Here is a 17,958-nt window from a genome sequence, read left to right as displayed (position 1 = left end):
TCATTACATGGGGACAGCCAGGGGATTCCCCAGTGCGGCTTTGGGATATGTCCCAGAGGAGGAAAGTTATGGGTCTCTATTGTGTTGTTTATGTAAACTCTACCTTATCCATCGTATTGTAATACATGTTTGTTCAGGTGAAACTGGAGGAAAATTCATAAGTGAACTGGTGTTTAGTTACGGTAATAAACTGCATAGGTAAAATTGTAGAGTCTTCGTTGGGCGTAATCAGTGGGTGTAGACCCTTCAAATTATTATCAGAGTAGCACATTATACTCTCCAGTATTGAGGGAGCTCAGTCGGCTGTACGGTTGGTTTGTGATGTGGAGCAACGCCAACAGCGTGGCTTCAATTCCCATACCGGCTGAGGTTATTCATGAAGACCCCACCTTCTCAACCTTGCCCCTCACCTGAGGTGTGGTGATCATCAGGTTAAATCACCACCAGTCAGCTCCCCCTCAAACAAAACGGGGAGAGCAGCCAATGGTCCTCTGGGACTTTGGCGACTTCCATTTCATATTCCAATCAAATGTTGCTAAATCTTTTAATAATGTAAACATGTAATAATCACTACAAGTTAATTACAGCATTGAACCTCTCATGTCAAAGCATTCGTTTTGTGTTGTAGGGTCAGTGAATGCTGTTTAACTGTATTAATAAAATTGTTAACATATCTACAGCTGATCTACCATGTTTTTATCTACAGCTTTGCCAAAACCCCCAGGCACCCCTGTTGTAACTGAAACTACAGCAACAAGTGTCACATTGACTTGGGACTCGGGAAACCCAGAGCCCGTGGCTCACTATATTGTACAACACAAGCCCAAGCATTCAGATACACCATTTCAGGAGATTGATGGGGTAGCTACAACACGATACAGTGTTGGAGGACTAAGCCCTTATTCAGATTATGAATTCAGAGTCATTGCAGTGAACAATATCGGGCAAGGGCCACCAAGTGAACCAATAGAAACACGAACTGGCGAGCAGGCCCCATCCAGCCCACCTCGTTCTGTACAAGCACGCATGCTAAGCACCACCACCATGCTAATTCAGTGGGAGGAACCAGAGGAGGCAAACGGCCAGATCCGTGGATACAGAGTTTATTACACTATGGATCCACAACAGCACATTAACAACTGGCAGAAGCATAATGTGGACGACAGTATGCTGACAACAATTGCAAACTTGACCCCCGAAACAACTTACACCGTCCGCGTGCTGGCTTTCACTTCAGTTGGGGATGGACCACATTCACCTGAAATACAGGTTAAAACTCAACAAGGAGGTGAGTTCTCTGTACTTGATTTGATTTATTATTGTCACATGTATTAACATACAGTGAAAAGTATTGTTTCTTGCATGCAATACAGACAAGGCATACCGTTCATAGAGAAGGAAAGGAGAGAGTGCAGAATGTAGTGTTACAGTCATAGCTAGGGTGTGGAGAAAGATCGACTTAATGCAAGGTAAGTCCATTCAAAAGTCTGACAGCAGCAGGGAAGAAGCTGTTCTTGAGTCGGGTACTTCTGCTGACTTGAGAGTTAGTTTCATAATTCACGGTCACGATCTTACCGCCTGTTCACGCCATGCTCCCACTGCAGCGTAGACGGAGAATTTGGCGACAAGCCAAATCTTCATTCTTCATTCACTGCAGTGGAATGGGAAAATCCCGCTGGCGGAAACAGTTGGAAAATTCCGGCCCACGTTTTCCCACTGTTAACTGTTAGATACTTTATATATGTTGCAATTACCCATATTCACAGTACCTTGTCAAAGATAACATTCATGGTGTGGTGTTTGCACGCTTCTCTGTTACAGTAACACCTGACTTGGTTTAGTGTTGGGAGGACATTCATTCTTCTCATTATTTTGTGCCTTGGTGGAGGAATGAAGGATTATGGCTAAACTTAGCTTAAAATGATTTTCCCCAAACCGTTCCTCCTCCAATGCAGAAACTCTACGGCCTTCTAAACTGAAATGTGCAACATAAACAGCCCGACTGAGAATCTGGTAGAGTTGAATGGATTAGAACACTGGAAGCATCCTAACCTTCGTTTTGAATGAATAACGTGATACATTAGTACATGGAAAAACAAAGGTGCACAATCATTCAATCAACACAGTATGTCAGAAAACAAAAGTAACAGAATGGAAATACTCATCAACACAAGTTCAGCTTCATAACTGTGATTATTACCATTATGAATTCACATTTCATGGACAAGAAAACACTTTTACAGAAGTTAAAGTGAAATGAGATGTAGATAAAGGGACATTTTTGGGCTACGAATGTATATGTCAGTTGTAGCTACATGGATTCAGAGTTGTCTCGGGAACAGAAAGATAAAGGTATCAGCAAACAGATAGATTGATGACAGGCAGGGTTTTGCAGCAAGGATCTGTGCTGCGTTTTTTCAAAAAAATTTTTATGGAAGTGATTTTGACTTGAGCACAACCAGATAACAGGGCATGACACACGTAGAGGATGAATGCAAGAGAGTACAGCAGAATGTAAATGGTGAGGTGGGCAGATACATGGCAATTGCAGTTCATATAATGCTTTATGATATGTGGCTACTGAGGCAGGAATTGCAATATCATTTAAAAGGGAATTGGATAAGTAATATTAAATGGGAGAATAATGTTTTTATTAGTGTCACACGTAGGCTTACATTAACACTGCAATGAAGTTGCTGTGAAAATCTTCTACTCGCCACACTCCAGCGCCTGTTCAGATATACTGAGGGAGAATTTAGCATGAACAGTGCACTTAACCAGCACATCTTTCGGACTGTGGGAGGAAATCGGAGCACCCGGAGGAAACTCGCACAGACACGGGGAGAACTTGCAAACTCTGCACAGACAGTGACCTAAGTCGGGAATCAAACCCGAGTCCCTGGCACTGTGAGGCAGCATTCCTAACCACTGTGCCACCGTGCCACCCAATAAGGGGGAAAAGGTAGGGGAACCGGGATAAGAGTAAATAATTCCAGTCATTGAACCAGAATTAACACAGATATGAGGATCTCAGCAATCATTTTCTCTGCTGTCATTCTATCACTTGCAGTTTTTTGGAAGTTTTAGTTTTGCTGATGTGGTTAGATTTTATTGATAAAAGTATAACTGTTAGTATGACATGATTTAAAATCAGTAAAATATAAATGTTTCATTACTGTGGTGAAGAATACTGGTCTCTTTTGCTGGCTTTGCAAATTAGTGGCATATTTTGGTCAGTATTGGTGGATATGAAATTTACTGCCATAATTTGGTGAAGTTGCTTTAATAGTTGGTGAGTTTACAGTTTATCTATACTATAAATGTGTTCGTTACTAGACATTGAGAATTTGTCAATGTAGTTTGAAGGATTTACACTTGATCAGTTTTACTGATGTATTTTGAATGATTCTCTTAATCTGAGGCAAGCACATTCTCGTGGCAATTTGTGTATGTACGTACATATAATAAATCGAAATAGAACAGTTTGTTTTTTCAGTTGGGTACTCCATGTGCCACACACAGTCTTTTTTCTGTCCTACAAAGATACCACACTCTGGCAACGAGGTGGGACTATAGACGCCCTAGCAAAACAAATTTTGTTGGAGAAGCTTCCATCAAATCAGTGGGGGAATTATGAGGGTTTTTCTTTTATTGAGAAATAGTTTTAAAAATCCAGCCTTAGTGGGTGAACTAACCTTTGAAGATGGCTGTCTCAATGGGTATTACTGGAAAACTAGGAGAGTATTGTTGCAACCAAGAATCTTTCAGTGCATATGTGGAGTGGTTAGAGATGTTTTTCACTGCTAATAATATCCTCAAGTTCCTGATAAACCTGGCTTTTAATCAGGCAGTGGAGTAAAGGAAAAGGGTGATATTTCTAACTGAACCAGGCATAGGAGACGATCAAAAGTCTGCTTGCCCCATTGAAGCTAAAAGATGTGCCGGTGTCAGATATTTTATGAGTTTGAGCAGTGCTACATCCCAAGCTATTGGAGATTGCTGAAAGCTCTCAGTTTGGAACCAGGAATCAGTTGTCCAGTGAGGACGTTGGAGACTTTATCACGGCTTTAAAAAAAACCGTCCATTTCATTGTAATTTTGGAGAATTTCAAGAGGGAGCATTGCGAGATAGATTCATTTGTGGTTTAAACGTGTCTCTAGAGAAGTCAAAGTTAACAATTGCCAGTTGTCTGCTGAAGTAAATTGAGGAAGTCAACATTGGACACAAAATATCCACTTTTGAAGACAGACAGCTGCAGCTGCACAATAAAGGACCACCTTACCAAGGCACATCTAATGAATACAAACTGAGAGAAATCTTGATTTGAGACCAAGATGTTCTGAAGCACAAGCCTGTAGTGGAATTTCGCAGGGCATTGTAGTCCAGGTCGCAGTGGATGGAGCTCCACTAAACATGGAGGTCAAGACGAGGACATCAGCCAGTGTGATTCCTGAATCACTATACCATGAATAGTTGATTCACTATCGGTTGGAGAAATCACGCATTGAATTTCGAAGTAATGGAGGAGAGAAGATTCCCATGATGGGACCTGTATCAGTTCCAGTTACCTTCCAAGAGCAATGTGCAAAATTAACTATCATTGTAGTGAAGGGTAAAAAACAGTCTTGTTCGGGAGCAACTGCTTAGCAACACTTAAACTGGAATAAGATTTTTTGTGTAGAAGCAACATTCATAATGCAGCTCAATGTGATCAAGTACTCTCAGGTGTCTAATGAAACCAGTTCAAGGACATTAAGCCAACATACAGGTCCAGAAGAATGCAAGATCAATTTATTATGCTCTAAATGAGAAAGCAGAACATAAGAACTAGGAGCAGGAGTAGGCAATTCAGCCACTCGAGCCTGCTCCCCCATTCAATACGATCATGGTACCAAAGTCAGATGGTAGTGAAAGAATATGTGGGGATTATAAAGGTAACTAAACCCGATACATTGCCATAAGTGGAAGATCTGTTCGCAATGTTGTCATGAGGTCAGATTGTTTTCAGTGTTAGATCTGACAAATACCTATCTACAACTTGACTTAGATGATGAGTCTAAGTCAGATTTGACTACTAATACGCACATGGGTCTCCCGCAGTTTCATACACTGCCATTTGGTGTTTCTTCAGCAAAGGTGGGCAGCAGGTCAGAAAATTTGAAAGAATATGGAGACCAGGAAAGAGTTACAATATGATTAATTAGGGGAGGGGAAATTAGAGTATGAATGAAAGCTATCTAGTAACATAAAGACAGACAGTAAGTGTTTCTATAGATATTTAAATAAGAAAAGAGTTAACAAAGTGAACATTGGTCTGTAGAAAGTGTGCCTGGGAAGTTGATAATGGGAAGTAGAGAAACGGCAGATGAATTAAACAGGTATGTTTCATCAGTCTTCACTATAGAGGATACAAGTAGCATCCCAGAAATAACTGTGCATCAGGAAATGGAAGGGAAATTTGCAATCATCAGGGAAGTGATATTGAGCAAATTGTTAAGGCCACAGCTGACAAAGCTCCAGGTCCAGATGGGCCTCAGCCCTATGTTTAACCAATTTATTGGAGTTCTTTGAAGAAGTCGCATGTGCTGCGGGTAAGGAGGAACTGGTGGATTTCAAGCTGGCATTTGATAAGGTGCTACATCAAAGATTATTGGGTAAAATAAAAACTCACGGTATAGGGGTAACTTATTGGCATGGATTGAAGATTAGCCAGCTAACAGGAAACAGAGAGTTGGCATAAGTGGTTGGCAGGGTGATCTGCATAGTGTGATACAGGGATCCGTGCTGGGGCCTCAACGTTTTACAATTTATGTGAATGACTTGAATGAGATCAAAGGTATGGTTGCTAAATTTGCTGACAACACAAAGATAGGTAGGAAAGTAAATTGTGAAGTGGACAATTGCAACATTCTAAGGCTAAAGGGATCAAGCGATATGGGGGGAGGGGGAGGATCAGGATATTGAATTTGATGATCAATCATGATCAAAATATTGGCGGAGCAGGCTCGAAGGGCCAAATGGCCTACTCCTGCTTCCAGTTTATATGTTTCTATACTGCCAGGTTGGCTGTTCCAGGGTGCAAGGAGGCATTGCCAGGTTGGCACTGCAAAGGGGTGTGGCTGAAACGGGTGGAGCCTGAAGGGGAAGTGGCTTGAAGAGAGCTGAACCTGAAGGGGGCTTCTGACAACTTCACAGAGGGGTATTGATTACTTGGGAGGGATGTGAAGGAAAGTTGGTACCAACTATTGGAGGCGTCCTGAATCCTGAAATTGAGGGAGGGGTGCGGTCTGCAGCATTATTTTGAGATAAATTGAAGGTCAACACTGTGACAAATAGCCCTTCAAAGTGGGCTGAGGGGTTTCAAATGAATCAAACAACAACCAGTAAAACTAGACATTTTGCACAGTTTGTTTGCTGCCTGTGGTTCCCAAATTGTGTCCCACAACAGACCTCAGTTTTAATCAGAAGAGTTTTCAAATTTCATGACAGTGAATGAGGTAAAGCACACGAGTGCGGCTGTATCATCCTGCTTCCAGTGGAACTGTAGAGCACACAGTACAAATTGTTACACATGCTCTTGTTAAATAAGTGCTAGATACAAATTGGAAGAAATGTCATTTGTCATTGCCTCACAAACTGGAGATTTTTTAAAATCACGACACACTTCACACCACTCCCAGCAGAATGCGAGCTGAAGCTTTTCTTAGAAGACAAACAAGAATGAATTTTTCATTGTTGAAACCACATTTTGCACATTCAATAGAAGTGAAAGAAAACAGGGACAAAAAAAGCCACGACAGAGTGAAAGTAGGACATCTGAAGTTGAACTAGAAGATTAAGGTGGAAGATCATCACCAGAGGTGGTTGAAGTGGCGACCAGGAAGTGTCTTGAAAAGATGTGTGGTCCTCACACAATTTTAGTCAAGACATTTGGTAGAGGAAAGATAAGATTTGTACATTTAGATCATGATTTACCTTCAGGGGCTCACAAAGAAGGAAGTTGGGAAGAAACAAACAAGTCTGGTGAATTGGATAGCTGGGGTCCAAGTGGAATAGCAACAGTTACTCCAATACAGGTTGAGCCTGAAACCAGTTCAGATCCTCCTCAGAATGAGACAGATATGCCTGATGAAATGGAAAAGACAATTGAAGGTCAAAGTCAAAATCAGTCTGTAGGAACCTTTTCAGAAACTATGTATAATGATGGCTTTCACATGGAGGATTTCCTCTCTTAATTACAGCTCAGCTAACACAAAGACTCATGGGGACTGTACTCTGGTAAAAGACGTTCTTTATTTTCCAAGCTTGGTCAACATACGAGGGAGAGTGATTTGGGCCAGTTCCAAATCAACTGTGAATCTGAAATTACATTACTCTTAGTCCTACAATTATACAATTTTCAAAAGCTATTTGCCCACCCCAACTGGGTATGAGCCAATCATTGTAAGTATACATTAGATACCTTGGCCAATAGATACCTTGGCCAATCTACTCCTGTGCAGCATTGGACTGCGTGATCAGCTTGTGAACCTTAAGGGTTTTACTCATAGCTTCCTGATGTTTACCAGATCCCCTTATCCAGTGTCCTTGGTTCAACGTGCATCCTATTCATAAGGGCTGTCTGATTTTTACCAGACTCCCTTACACAGTCTTTGTTGAAGAAATCTTCTCCTGAAATTTATACAATCATAGAATGCCTACAGTGCAGAAGGAGGCCATTCAGCCCATCGAGCCTCCACCACCGACAATCCCACCCAGGCCCTATTCCCGTAACCCCACATATTTAGCCTGCTAATCCCCCTGACACGAAGGGGCAATTTAGCATGGCCAATCAACCTGACCTGCACATCTTTGGACTGTAACTTTTTCAATAAGGAAGGAGTATAATAGCATCTTCTTGCAGCCATTTGTACATGTATGCACATATAAACTGAATTTTCTGGATCATCTTGTCCTGCCATCGGCATGCCCCCGCCGCATGTTTCCCGGTGGTGAGGAGTATAGTCAATGGGAACTCCCATTGTCAGCGGCGGGACCAGAAAATCCCATCACCGGTGAACGGCCACCTCCCACTGCAAGAAACACACAGCAGAGATAATCCCCTCAGATAATCCCCCCATAGTCAAACTGGAATAAACTAGATTTAAGTTGCATAATTTTGAACTCCATGCGCTGCACACAGTCCCATTTCTGTCCTGCAAAGATAGCACTTGGCCAGTTTTGCTGAGGCATTTTGAATAATTTTCACAATCTGAGGTAACATCAACAGCTGACAGTGTCCAAACACAAACGTCCTCATCTTTATTTTGGTTGCTGCCAATAGTCTTGTCCTTTAAAACAGAAACTGGTTCAGTTCTTTACCTGCCAAAAAAAAGACAAATATCAGAACAAGTGACCTTTCTGTCGTTTTCAATCCCAGCAACCTAAAGCAACCGAAATTGTTCTGAGGATCTGTGGCATATCATATGAATTACAAAAAAAAAACAGATGTCTGTCTGTCTTGCCCAGCTTGCTTACTGAACTGAGATGCATCCTGAGTGCTCAGGAGGGGATATGAGAGAAGTGCAGATCAGTGCAATATTCTTTCGTAAGCTTCACTTCCTCAACAGGCTCCACATATCTGGTTACTGGTCCCATTGTGCATTGCGGTTTGAGTTGCCAAGATCAGTCCAGCAATGTTCTGAGCCATTAACTTGAGGTTTTTATGCCAGGTATCAAATTTTAAAATCACCCATTTTTACCCATGTGTCATAGGAAACAAAGCATGCACCGGAATAGACTTACATTCTAGAGAGGAAGTTAATGCAGAGTAATCAATGGAGAAATTGTCAAACAAACAGTTCTGGGGAGGTCAGGAATGTTGGCTCAGCTCACTGGGAGGTGGCTGCTTAATACCTTTACTCAGCTTCCTGCAGATCTCGGCATTGATGTTGATTTGGATCAGAGGGTCTCAACTGGATTACGCTGTGTCAAAGCTGATGAAGGTTTTGCATAAGCCATGGGCCCCTTGATGTTACTGCAGTCATTTTAACCCTTGAATTATTTTCAACGCAATGAGTTTATCATGATTTTGGAATGTGCTTATTTCCTTTGCCATTGCAAGTTGCTGAATGAGAAGGGATGCTTAACCTTCTGTAGTGTAACATCCAAATTAAAATTTTAAGAAAAGCTGCCCTTGTGCTGCGTAGTAAAACCCAATTCAGTGGTGATTTTGTCCCTCTTGTCCCAGGGCAACTGGATTGAATTCAGGCATGTTCAGCAGCTTCACAACAGGTTTAGTTATTGTCTCTTGAAGTTCAGTTAATCCAGTCCCTACTACAGTCATCATTCTTTAGAAACAGTAGGCCTGAAATTCCAGGGCGAACTCCGGTTTGCCCACAATCGACGATTTGGACAGCATCCCAAATTGCAGCAGCAGGAACATGTTTGGCACACTGTACAATGAATCCTGTGCCTGACCCCAAAGCTACTCCTCTCGAGGCACACTTACCTTGGGCGAACGTAAAATAAATCTTTAACAAGTATGTTCAAGTGGAACTGCAAAGAACAAAAGTAACACTTCCCAGGAACTTTGAAAGCCCCAAAGCACTTAACAGTCAATGAAGTAGTTTGCAAACTGTAGTCACTGTATAAAGTATGGAAGTAAGTGCGCAGAAAGATTCCTACATGACCAATGAAACAGTTTCAGCAATGTCAATTGACAGTAAACATTGACCAGGACACCAGAAGAACTCACCCCCTCTTCAAATATCATCATGCAACCTTTATATCCACCTAACATGCCAGACACAACATCCCAGCACACCTCCAATGTTGCAGCACTCCCTCACAGCCTCAATGAAGTGTCAGTGTAGATCACTGGTATTCCCTCAAAAAACAGTCAGGACCAACTGGATATTGGACAATTTTAATTGGGTTGTAAGTAGAATTTTAAAAATAATTATCAATTCATTGTAATATGTCTTTTCAATCGGGTATTTTGGTTCATTAAACACAACAAATGTTATTAAAAGATAAACATTTTGGTTACTGTACACATTGTGCCAAGTGTATGGTTCCTGAGGTTTTTAATAACTTACTAGTAACTTACTAACTCTTTGTACTTACCTCCCACTCACTGCCTCTCCCACTCGTCACCCCTTCTGCTTCCTGACCCTTGCGCACACAACCTCTTTAAAGTTAAAGTTTATTTATTAGCCACAAGTAAGGTTCGATTAACATTGCAATGAAGTTACTGTGAAATTACTGTGAAATTCCCCTAGGCGCCACACTCCGGCACCTGTTCAGGTCAGTGCACCTCCTCTTTCCCACTCACCAATCCTCCTACACGCCAACCCTCTTGCACATCACTTCTCTCCCCTATCCTCTGTCCTCCCATAGCCTCTGCACCCCCTATCCTCCCCTTCTCGCCCTTCCTTCCGCAGCACAACCTTCCCATTCATCATCTATCTCGCTGCCTGAGCCTCCCACTCGCTTCCCTGTCCCCCCACTCCCTGCCCCTTCCTCTCATGTACTATCCCACACCTTGACCTTCCTGCTCAAAGCCCTCCCCATTTCCTGCCCTTTCCACTCACAAAGTTTGCTGCACCCCGCCCTCTCGCTCAAAGCCCCTGTGATTCCTCGGTTGTCCTGCTCACACCCTGCCCTGCTCACCATCTCTCCAGCTCATCGACACTCCCTCTCACCACTTCCCTATCTCGAACACTCACTATGAAATTGCAAATGGATTGATTGGCGAGCAGGAGGGTTAGCTATTGGGAGGGAGGTGGTGAGGGGGAGGCAGATTCGATCAAAGCATTCAAAAGGGCATAAGATGGTTACTTGAAAAGAAACAATGTTCACAGGAAAATGGGACTAAGTTAAATGCTTGTTTGAAAGCTGGTACAGACACGATGGGCCAAATGGCCTCCACCTGCAGCATAACAATTCTGTGATCCTGTGATGGCAATGCTGTATCATACCCATCTGTGAAAAGCATGTCATGCCACACAGGAAGGTTGGCTGCTGACAATGTCCTTTTCAACAGTCCTCAGTGTTGTGAATAGTTACAAACGTCATCATATGCCCAAAAGAAACCTTTTCACTGTACCTGTGCCATCAAATCCCTTCGTCACTTAAAATACCTCGATGCCTCAATTCCAGTTTATCAATGTCAGACCCAAAATGGATGACCACACATGCCCTCCTTGAACATCATCAGCCATGGTTTTGCCCATTCACTGAGGCGATCAAAGCTCCTTTGTAACTTCCTGCTCCATTTACACACTTATTCTGCCCTCCAAACTTAACACCATCTGGAAATTTGGAGGTTCAACTTTCTGTTTCTTCAATCAGGTCACTCAAATATATGGTGAATAGCTGAAGTGCCAGTATAGATCCACCAGAAATATTGTTTGTAAAAGTTCCTCCGCTCAGAAAATGATTTTCGAATTCATCTCTGTATCTTACCTCCAGACCACTTACCCATTCATGTAACCTGCAATTCCATGTGTTCTCATTTTTGTGAATAACCTCTTGTTCAGACCCTTAACAATTTCCTCCTGAAACATATACAATAAAGACACTTGCCATCTACCACACCAGTTACAACCTCAAAGAATTGAACTATGTTAGTCAAACATGAGCTGTCCTTCAGCAGTGTAATAACGTTATGATCGGTTAACTTGGGTGATTTCTTCTCAATGTGATAATGGTAAATTGTAATGTAAATATAAAAAGGACAAAATGTATGGAGAAAATGGAGCAGAAAGATGGGGAAAGAGCGTGGGAATGAGATTAACCTAATTACTGTTTGAAAGAGTCAGTGTATAATTGATGGGCCAAATGGCTACCTCTTGTGCTGTACCATTCTGTGATTCTATGAAACCCATGCTCCATTTGATCAATTGATATTGATCTATAGTGCTCAGTCACCCTTTTAGAGGATAAGAACCACCCAAAACCTTGAAAACCTTGTGGGGAAGAGTCTAAGCTTTCATACCACTGAAACTAGTGGTTAAAAAAAGGGGTAGCATGGACAAGTTGGGCCGAAGGTCCTGTTTCCATGCTGTAAACCTCGATAACTCTATGATCAATTTCCACCCTGTACAACTTCACGAAGATTCAGATACATTATCAATCACCTAGAGGGTTATGGCCTTAGCAATGCTAGAAAATTTCATGTTGCTTTATCTACCTGCTGTTGCAGCTCTGTGGTCTTTTATCAATTGAAAAGGTCTGTACAGAATAGGAGTTGCAAAACTTCGCACACAGAGCTCCCCATACCTGTGAAATACTCTCCAAAGCAGCATAATCAGTTGGAATGCTCTCCAGAACGTCATGTTAGTGAACATGGTTTGCTGGAGCATGCAGTCAGGGATCTGTTGCCAATTCTGTACTCTCAAGAATTACTTGGAGCAAAACAATTCAGAGCTATTTTTCACAGTTGTTTCCAGTTGATGTTATATATGAAATGGGGAAAATAAAGTAACAGCGCCTTTTAAAAAATGGATGATATGAAATTAAATCCAAATCGTTAAACATCTGAAAAGGATTAGAGATAGAGAGGAAAAATTGTTGAGTGAATGCTGGGCTCGAAAGTCTGAGGTCTTACTTTGCCCTCAGAAGTAGAGTGAAGCTGAATTCTGTCACTTCCAAACAAAGGCAGTGATCTTAAATTATAGTAATGGGGTCCTTGCATGCTTGGACGCATCAAGCCTGGTAAGGAACTTCAGGAGCTAGGCACCTGATGGAAGGAGTTCTGCTTCTTTGACCATGGGGTGTTAGTTTGGGAAGGACTCAAATGAGAATGTAGTTTATCTCAGTCTGTTCCTTAAGGAGCTGTAGAGGCTTGATTCCGTTCGTAATCAATCCCCACCCGAAGGGATTGTCTGGGATAGCTTCCAGGCCCTTTGCACCTTTGGCACGCACAGCAATTGAAGGTTGGTGTTATTCCTGTTGAGGCCGCAAAACACTGATTATGGCCTACATGACACCCTCCAGTAGTCTCTATGGATTGGCAGCATACAATTTACAAAGTATTTTCCTCCAGTCTCCATATAAGTTTGTTCCACTGGTAGCTAGCCTCTTTGGTATGAATGTTTTTTTCCCCCTGAAGCTATGAAGAGATTACTTAAACACTGCTTTTCCTTTGTCTAATGAGTTTTAGAATTGCTGTGTGATTGGTCAGGATGCCTCCCTAGATATGAGGAGCATGCAAGTGAATATTGGCAGAAGCTTTTATAGACTATCATAATTGAGTGGTTTGCTTGTAATTTGGCAGGCATGCCGCGCATGAATATTATCATTGTTTGAGAAAGAACGAAATAGTATCTAAATAATTAGCATGTGTCTGATGCGAGTACGCAGATCTTTGAGCTGAAAGTGAGTGTTGATGCTGTGCATTAATATCACATTGGAATCAGATGCTTTTAGCATGCACTTAGCATTGCGGTCATCTTTAAACGTTTTTCACATCTCTTATGAAGACTTCTTGACTGTCGAGACTGAGTTCAGCTGTCCTTACTACCTCCACTGTTGTACCCCAGATGGCAATCCTTCTTTGTTTGATTCCTCTGTTAGATAACTGTACGTGTAAATCTCAGAGGCCACGTACTCTCCTCTAACATCACCTCAACTGCAGCCAGAAATAGTTGCCAACAATAAGGAACACAGGAACAGAGGTAGGCAGTTCAGCACAATGAAATTATTTCACCACTCAGGTTGATCATGACAAATCTGCCTTTGACTGCTCACCTTGAATCTCTTGCCTTTAATATCCTTGCCTCACAAAAATCAGTCAGTCTCAGTTTCGCAATTTTCAAGTGACTAAGCATTAACAGCATTTTGGGAGACAGATTTTCGTTGCACTCTGTGTAAAGAATTACTTCGTGACACCATCCCTTTGCAGCTTAGCTTTAATTTTAATGTTATGTCCCTTATTCTGAACTCCCTCACCAGAGGAAGTAGTTTCTCTCCACCCATCCTGTTTCAGATGGGAGCTCAATTTAATTTAATTTCTTCTCTCACCACCTGTCCATAAGCAGAAAGGTGTTTTGATTATATAAGCAGTGGTGTACTTTCCCAATCCCTCGGTTTTTGTGTGAGCAAGGTTTCTATTAATAATCCCACAGCAAACTCGAAATAGGATAAACTCAAAGGGTTAGTTTACTTGCAGACACTCAAAATACAGTAGGGAGGGTTTGCAACATCACCTCCATACTCAGACAGTGAAGGGATAGATAGAGAATTAAGGTTTTACAAGAATAAATATTGGTTCACGTACGTTCCAGAGTCCAGAATCAAAGTCCAATGAGGTATTTCTTCATGGAGGTTGGCGGGCAGAAAACCAATGTTGTAGATTTCACTTTTCTGTTGATGTTGATTTTGCATGATGAGATAGGCATGCGGGATGAATCAGTCTTGTAGGTGATGGCACAGAACTTCCAACAGAAGCAATGTAGATGGGGCCAGGTGTGCAACTTGGCAAAGCTCCTTTCTGTGTGGCTACTGGTCAGACGTTAAAGGACAGACTGAGCTATACAGTTCAGCAAGGCAATGTTACTTGTTCCACAAGCCAGAGACCAAGGTCACATAACCCTCACCTCTCCACCAGCTCTTCAACAAAGGATGTGGATCCATCGGCTAGAACTCAACAGGGTCTCAAAGACTGCCAACTATCCCAGCCGTTATGAGTTGAAAGAGTCATAGAGTCATAGAGGTTTACAGCATAGAAACAGGCCCTTTGGCCCAACTTGTCCATGCTGCCCTTTTTTAAAAAAAACCCTAAGTTAATCCCAATTACCCACAATTGGCCCATATCTCTCTATACCCATCGTACCCATGGAACTATCTAAGTGCTTTTTAAAAGATAAAATTGTACCCACCTCTACTACTACCTCTGGCAGCTTGTTCCAGACACTCACTACCCTCTGTGTGAAAAAATTGCCCCTCTGGTCACTTTTGTATCTCTCCCCTCTCACTTTAAACCTATGCCCTCTAGTTTTAGACTCCCCTACTTTTGGGAAAATATATTGACTATCTACCTTGTCTATGCCCCTCATTATTTTATGGACCTCTATAAGGTCACCCCTCAGCCTCCTACGCTCCAGAGAAAAAAGTCCCAGTCTATTCAGCCTCTCCTTATAACTCAATCCATCAAGTCCTGGTAGCATCTTAGTAAATCTTTTCTGCACTCTTTCTAGTTTAATAATATCCTTTCTACAATAGGGTGACCAGAACTGCACACAGTATTCCAAGTGTGGCCTTCCCAATGTCTTGTACAACTTCAACAAGACGTCCCAACTCCTGTATTCAATGTTCTGACCGATGAAACCAAGCATGCTGAATGCCGCCTTCACCACTCTGTCCACCTGTGACTCCATTTTCAAGGAGCTATGAACATGTACCCCGAGATCTATTTGTTCTGCAACTCTCCACAACGCCCTACCATTAACTGAGTAAGTCCTGCTGCCCTGGTTCAATCTACCCAAAATGCATCACCTCGCATTTGTCTAAATTAAACTCCATCTGCCATCGTCAGCCCACTGGCCCAATTGATCAAGATCCCATTGCAATTGGAGATAACTTTCTTCACTGTCCACTGTGCCACCAATCTTGGTGTCATCTGCAAACTTACTAACCATGCAAGGAATGTTTGAGAAGCCCTTTGTCTTAGCAGACCCTCTGTCTCCTTTTGGCAAACCTGGATTATCAAATGGAGAGGGCTTTTGTACAGCTCTCTTTGATGTTGGGCTGTGCAGTCCCTTGATGATCATTAGTGGCTCCTCAGAGATATGGAAGTGTGAGTTTTCCCAAAACTGCGAAGTGGCTCCTTTTGTTCTGGAGTCACAGACAGATATGGGTTCAGTCATTCTGAGGATTGTGTTCAGCCAACGTCTAGTTCTAAAATGTAGAAATAGCAATGAGTGTGTATATATATGTATATATATAAATTACAGTGTGAGGTTGTAGTCCATCACAGCCCTCTTAACTCATCTGATCATCTTAAAGTCTTCATTTAGATCATCCCTCTTTCTTCTACATTCAAGGAATCCAAGACTAGTCTGTGCAGCCTGTCTGCAGAATCATTAGAATCACAGTATGCTGTGCCTCAAGTACAATTGCTTCAAAAATACCTTTGTGAAGTGATTAGCAGTACAACTTGATCACACCTATTGACATGTTGTCAACATGCTTGAAGGCATTGGCAAACCTACTTGGCAACCACCTTGTGGAAATGCCTTCAAACAGACCAAGTCAGTGGAGAGCCAGCTGCAGAATGATGCCATCTGCCGCATGGAAACCTGTCATTAACACACAGTGTAGAGCTAGAACAACCACTGACTGTATTGGTCAACTACACTCTCGAGCCTGCCTCCACTTCCTTCCACACATGCTGTGGTGCTGACTATTGGGAGTAGCAAACAAGACCACCCTCTTTCCAATCACTTTGTGCAGCACCATTACTGGTATACCAGCCATCAAACAAACAGACAAGTTCTGGGTTACTCCACTACGAGACCACACCCAGAGTCATGCGTCCACATGAGATTTGTTTTCACTATGTAAATGCAAATCTACCTTTTCTTTCCACCCTTTTATCTTTCTTCCCTATTTCAACATTTTTTTGCATGATATAAATTGTTTTTGTCCCCCCCTGTGCAGCACTCGCCCTTCAATATCCATATCATTTTAAGTTACAGAGGAAGGCAGGGTGCAGGCCATACAGGGATTTGAAAGTAAAATGAACATTTTGCCACACTCCATAGGCAACAATCTATCAGGCTGTATCACAGATTTAATGATGCAAAATAATTGATTAGCGCCCCACCCACAAGTATCCACTCCTTCCACTGAAGCAAAGTATAAGGAATGTTTATCATATACAAGATGCACTTCAGGGACTCCCCAAGGCTCCTTAGACAACATCTTCTAAATCCATGTCCATGACCATCTGGAAGGACAAGGGCAACAGACACATGGGAACACCACAACCTGGAATTTCCCCTCCAAACCACTCACCATCCTGACTTGGAAATATATTGCCATTCCTTCACTGTCGCTGGATCAAAATCCTGAACAGCACTGAGGATGTATCTACACCTCAGAGACTGCAGCAGTTCAGGAGGGCAGCTCAGCGCCACCTTCTCAAGGGCAATTAAGGATGAGCAATAAATTTTGGCCTAGCCAGCGATACCACATTCCATCAACGAATAAAAAGATTGCACCATTAGATGTTACGTTTGGGATTTTCCACTCCCATTTGTGTTGGGCGGTTTTGGAAGTGGAAATTATTGTATAAAGTTCAAAGTCGTGTTTTATATTGACGCAAACTCATGACACGTTTGTCCCTTCCTCCTGTCAGTTACATTCAACATTGGGAGCCTCATTTGAATGCATTACCATGTATTTATCAGGCCCAAATGTCAGAATCATCCATTCCTGCCAAACAATCCATCCTCAGCGGCGTGACGGCACAACAGCATGAAGCCTGACTGGTCTCTGAAGGTGTGCCTCGGCAATGCCGGGGGGTGCCCAGGTAGTACTGGGAAGGGGGTTCCAGAGTTAACTGGATTGGTCACTGTCTGCTGGGGCGGCCTTCAAAAATGGCACCCCAATCCTTGTGTTTCTAAGCTGTGGGGCAGGTGAATCAGAGGCCGCCCAGCAGCGATACGTCATGGGACCCAATCTTTGGGGCCTGATTTTACTATCAAGTTGCGCCCGTTTTTGGGCGTGAAAACTTGGTAAAGTCGGGTGTGAGGCGAGTTGCGCGATCCTGCCTCCACGCCGTTGCCCCTTTACCAAGGCCCGAAAATGGCCACGATTGGGATGGCGCCCAAAATGGGCGCGACCGCCATTTAAATGTATTTGCTTGCATTTAAATTGACTTAATGGGCTGCATGCCCAACCTTACCGGCATTTCCCCCTTTGCCACTGCGTTCGCCCATCCAGATTCGGTGCGAAACAGACCTGCTCTAC

At 42.6% G+C, this 17,958-nt stretch overlaps 1 protein-coding gene across 14 annotated transcripts in view; it reads left to right on the top strand.

Annotated features, from left to right (window-relative positions):
• The window catches only part of ptprda (protein tyrosine phosphatase receptor type Da), a 595,150-nt gene that overhangs the window by 385,283 nt on the left and 191,909 nt on the right, over window positions 1-17,958 (top strand). For all 14 annotated transcript variants that reach the window (XM_078214119.1, XM_078214118.1, XM_078214117.1 and 11 more), the window contains exon 8: window positions 707-1,288. In XM_078214119.1, coding sequence (XP_078070245.1) covers window positions 707-1,288 — 582 coding nt within the window. The remainder of the gene's footprint in view (window positions 1-706; window positions 1,289-17,958) is intronic.

The sequence above is a fragment of the Mustelus asterias genome, chromosome 6 (genome assembly GCF_964213995.1).
Source record: "Mustelus asterias chromosome 6, sMusAst1.hap1.1, whole genome shotgun sequence".
Classification (NCBI taxonomy): Eukaryota; Metazoa; Chordata; class Chondrichthyes; order Carcharhiniformes; family Triakidae; genus Mustelus; species Mustelus asterias.
Note: the sequence above shows the minus strand (reverse complement) of the source record. Positions and strands in the feature narration are given on the sequence as shown.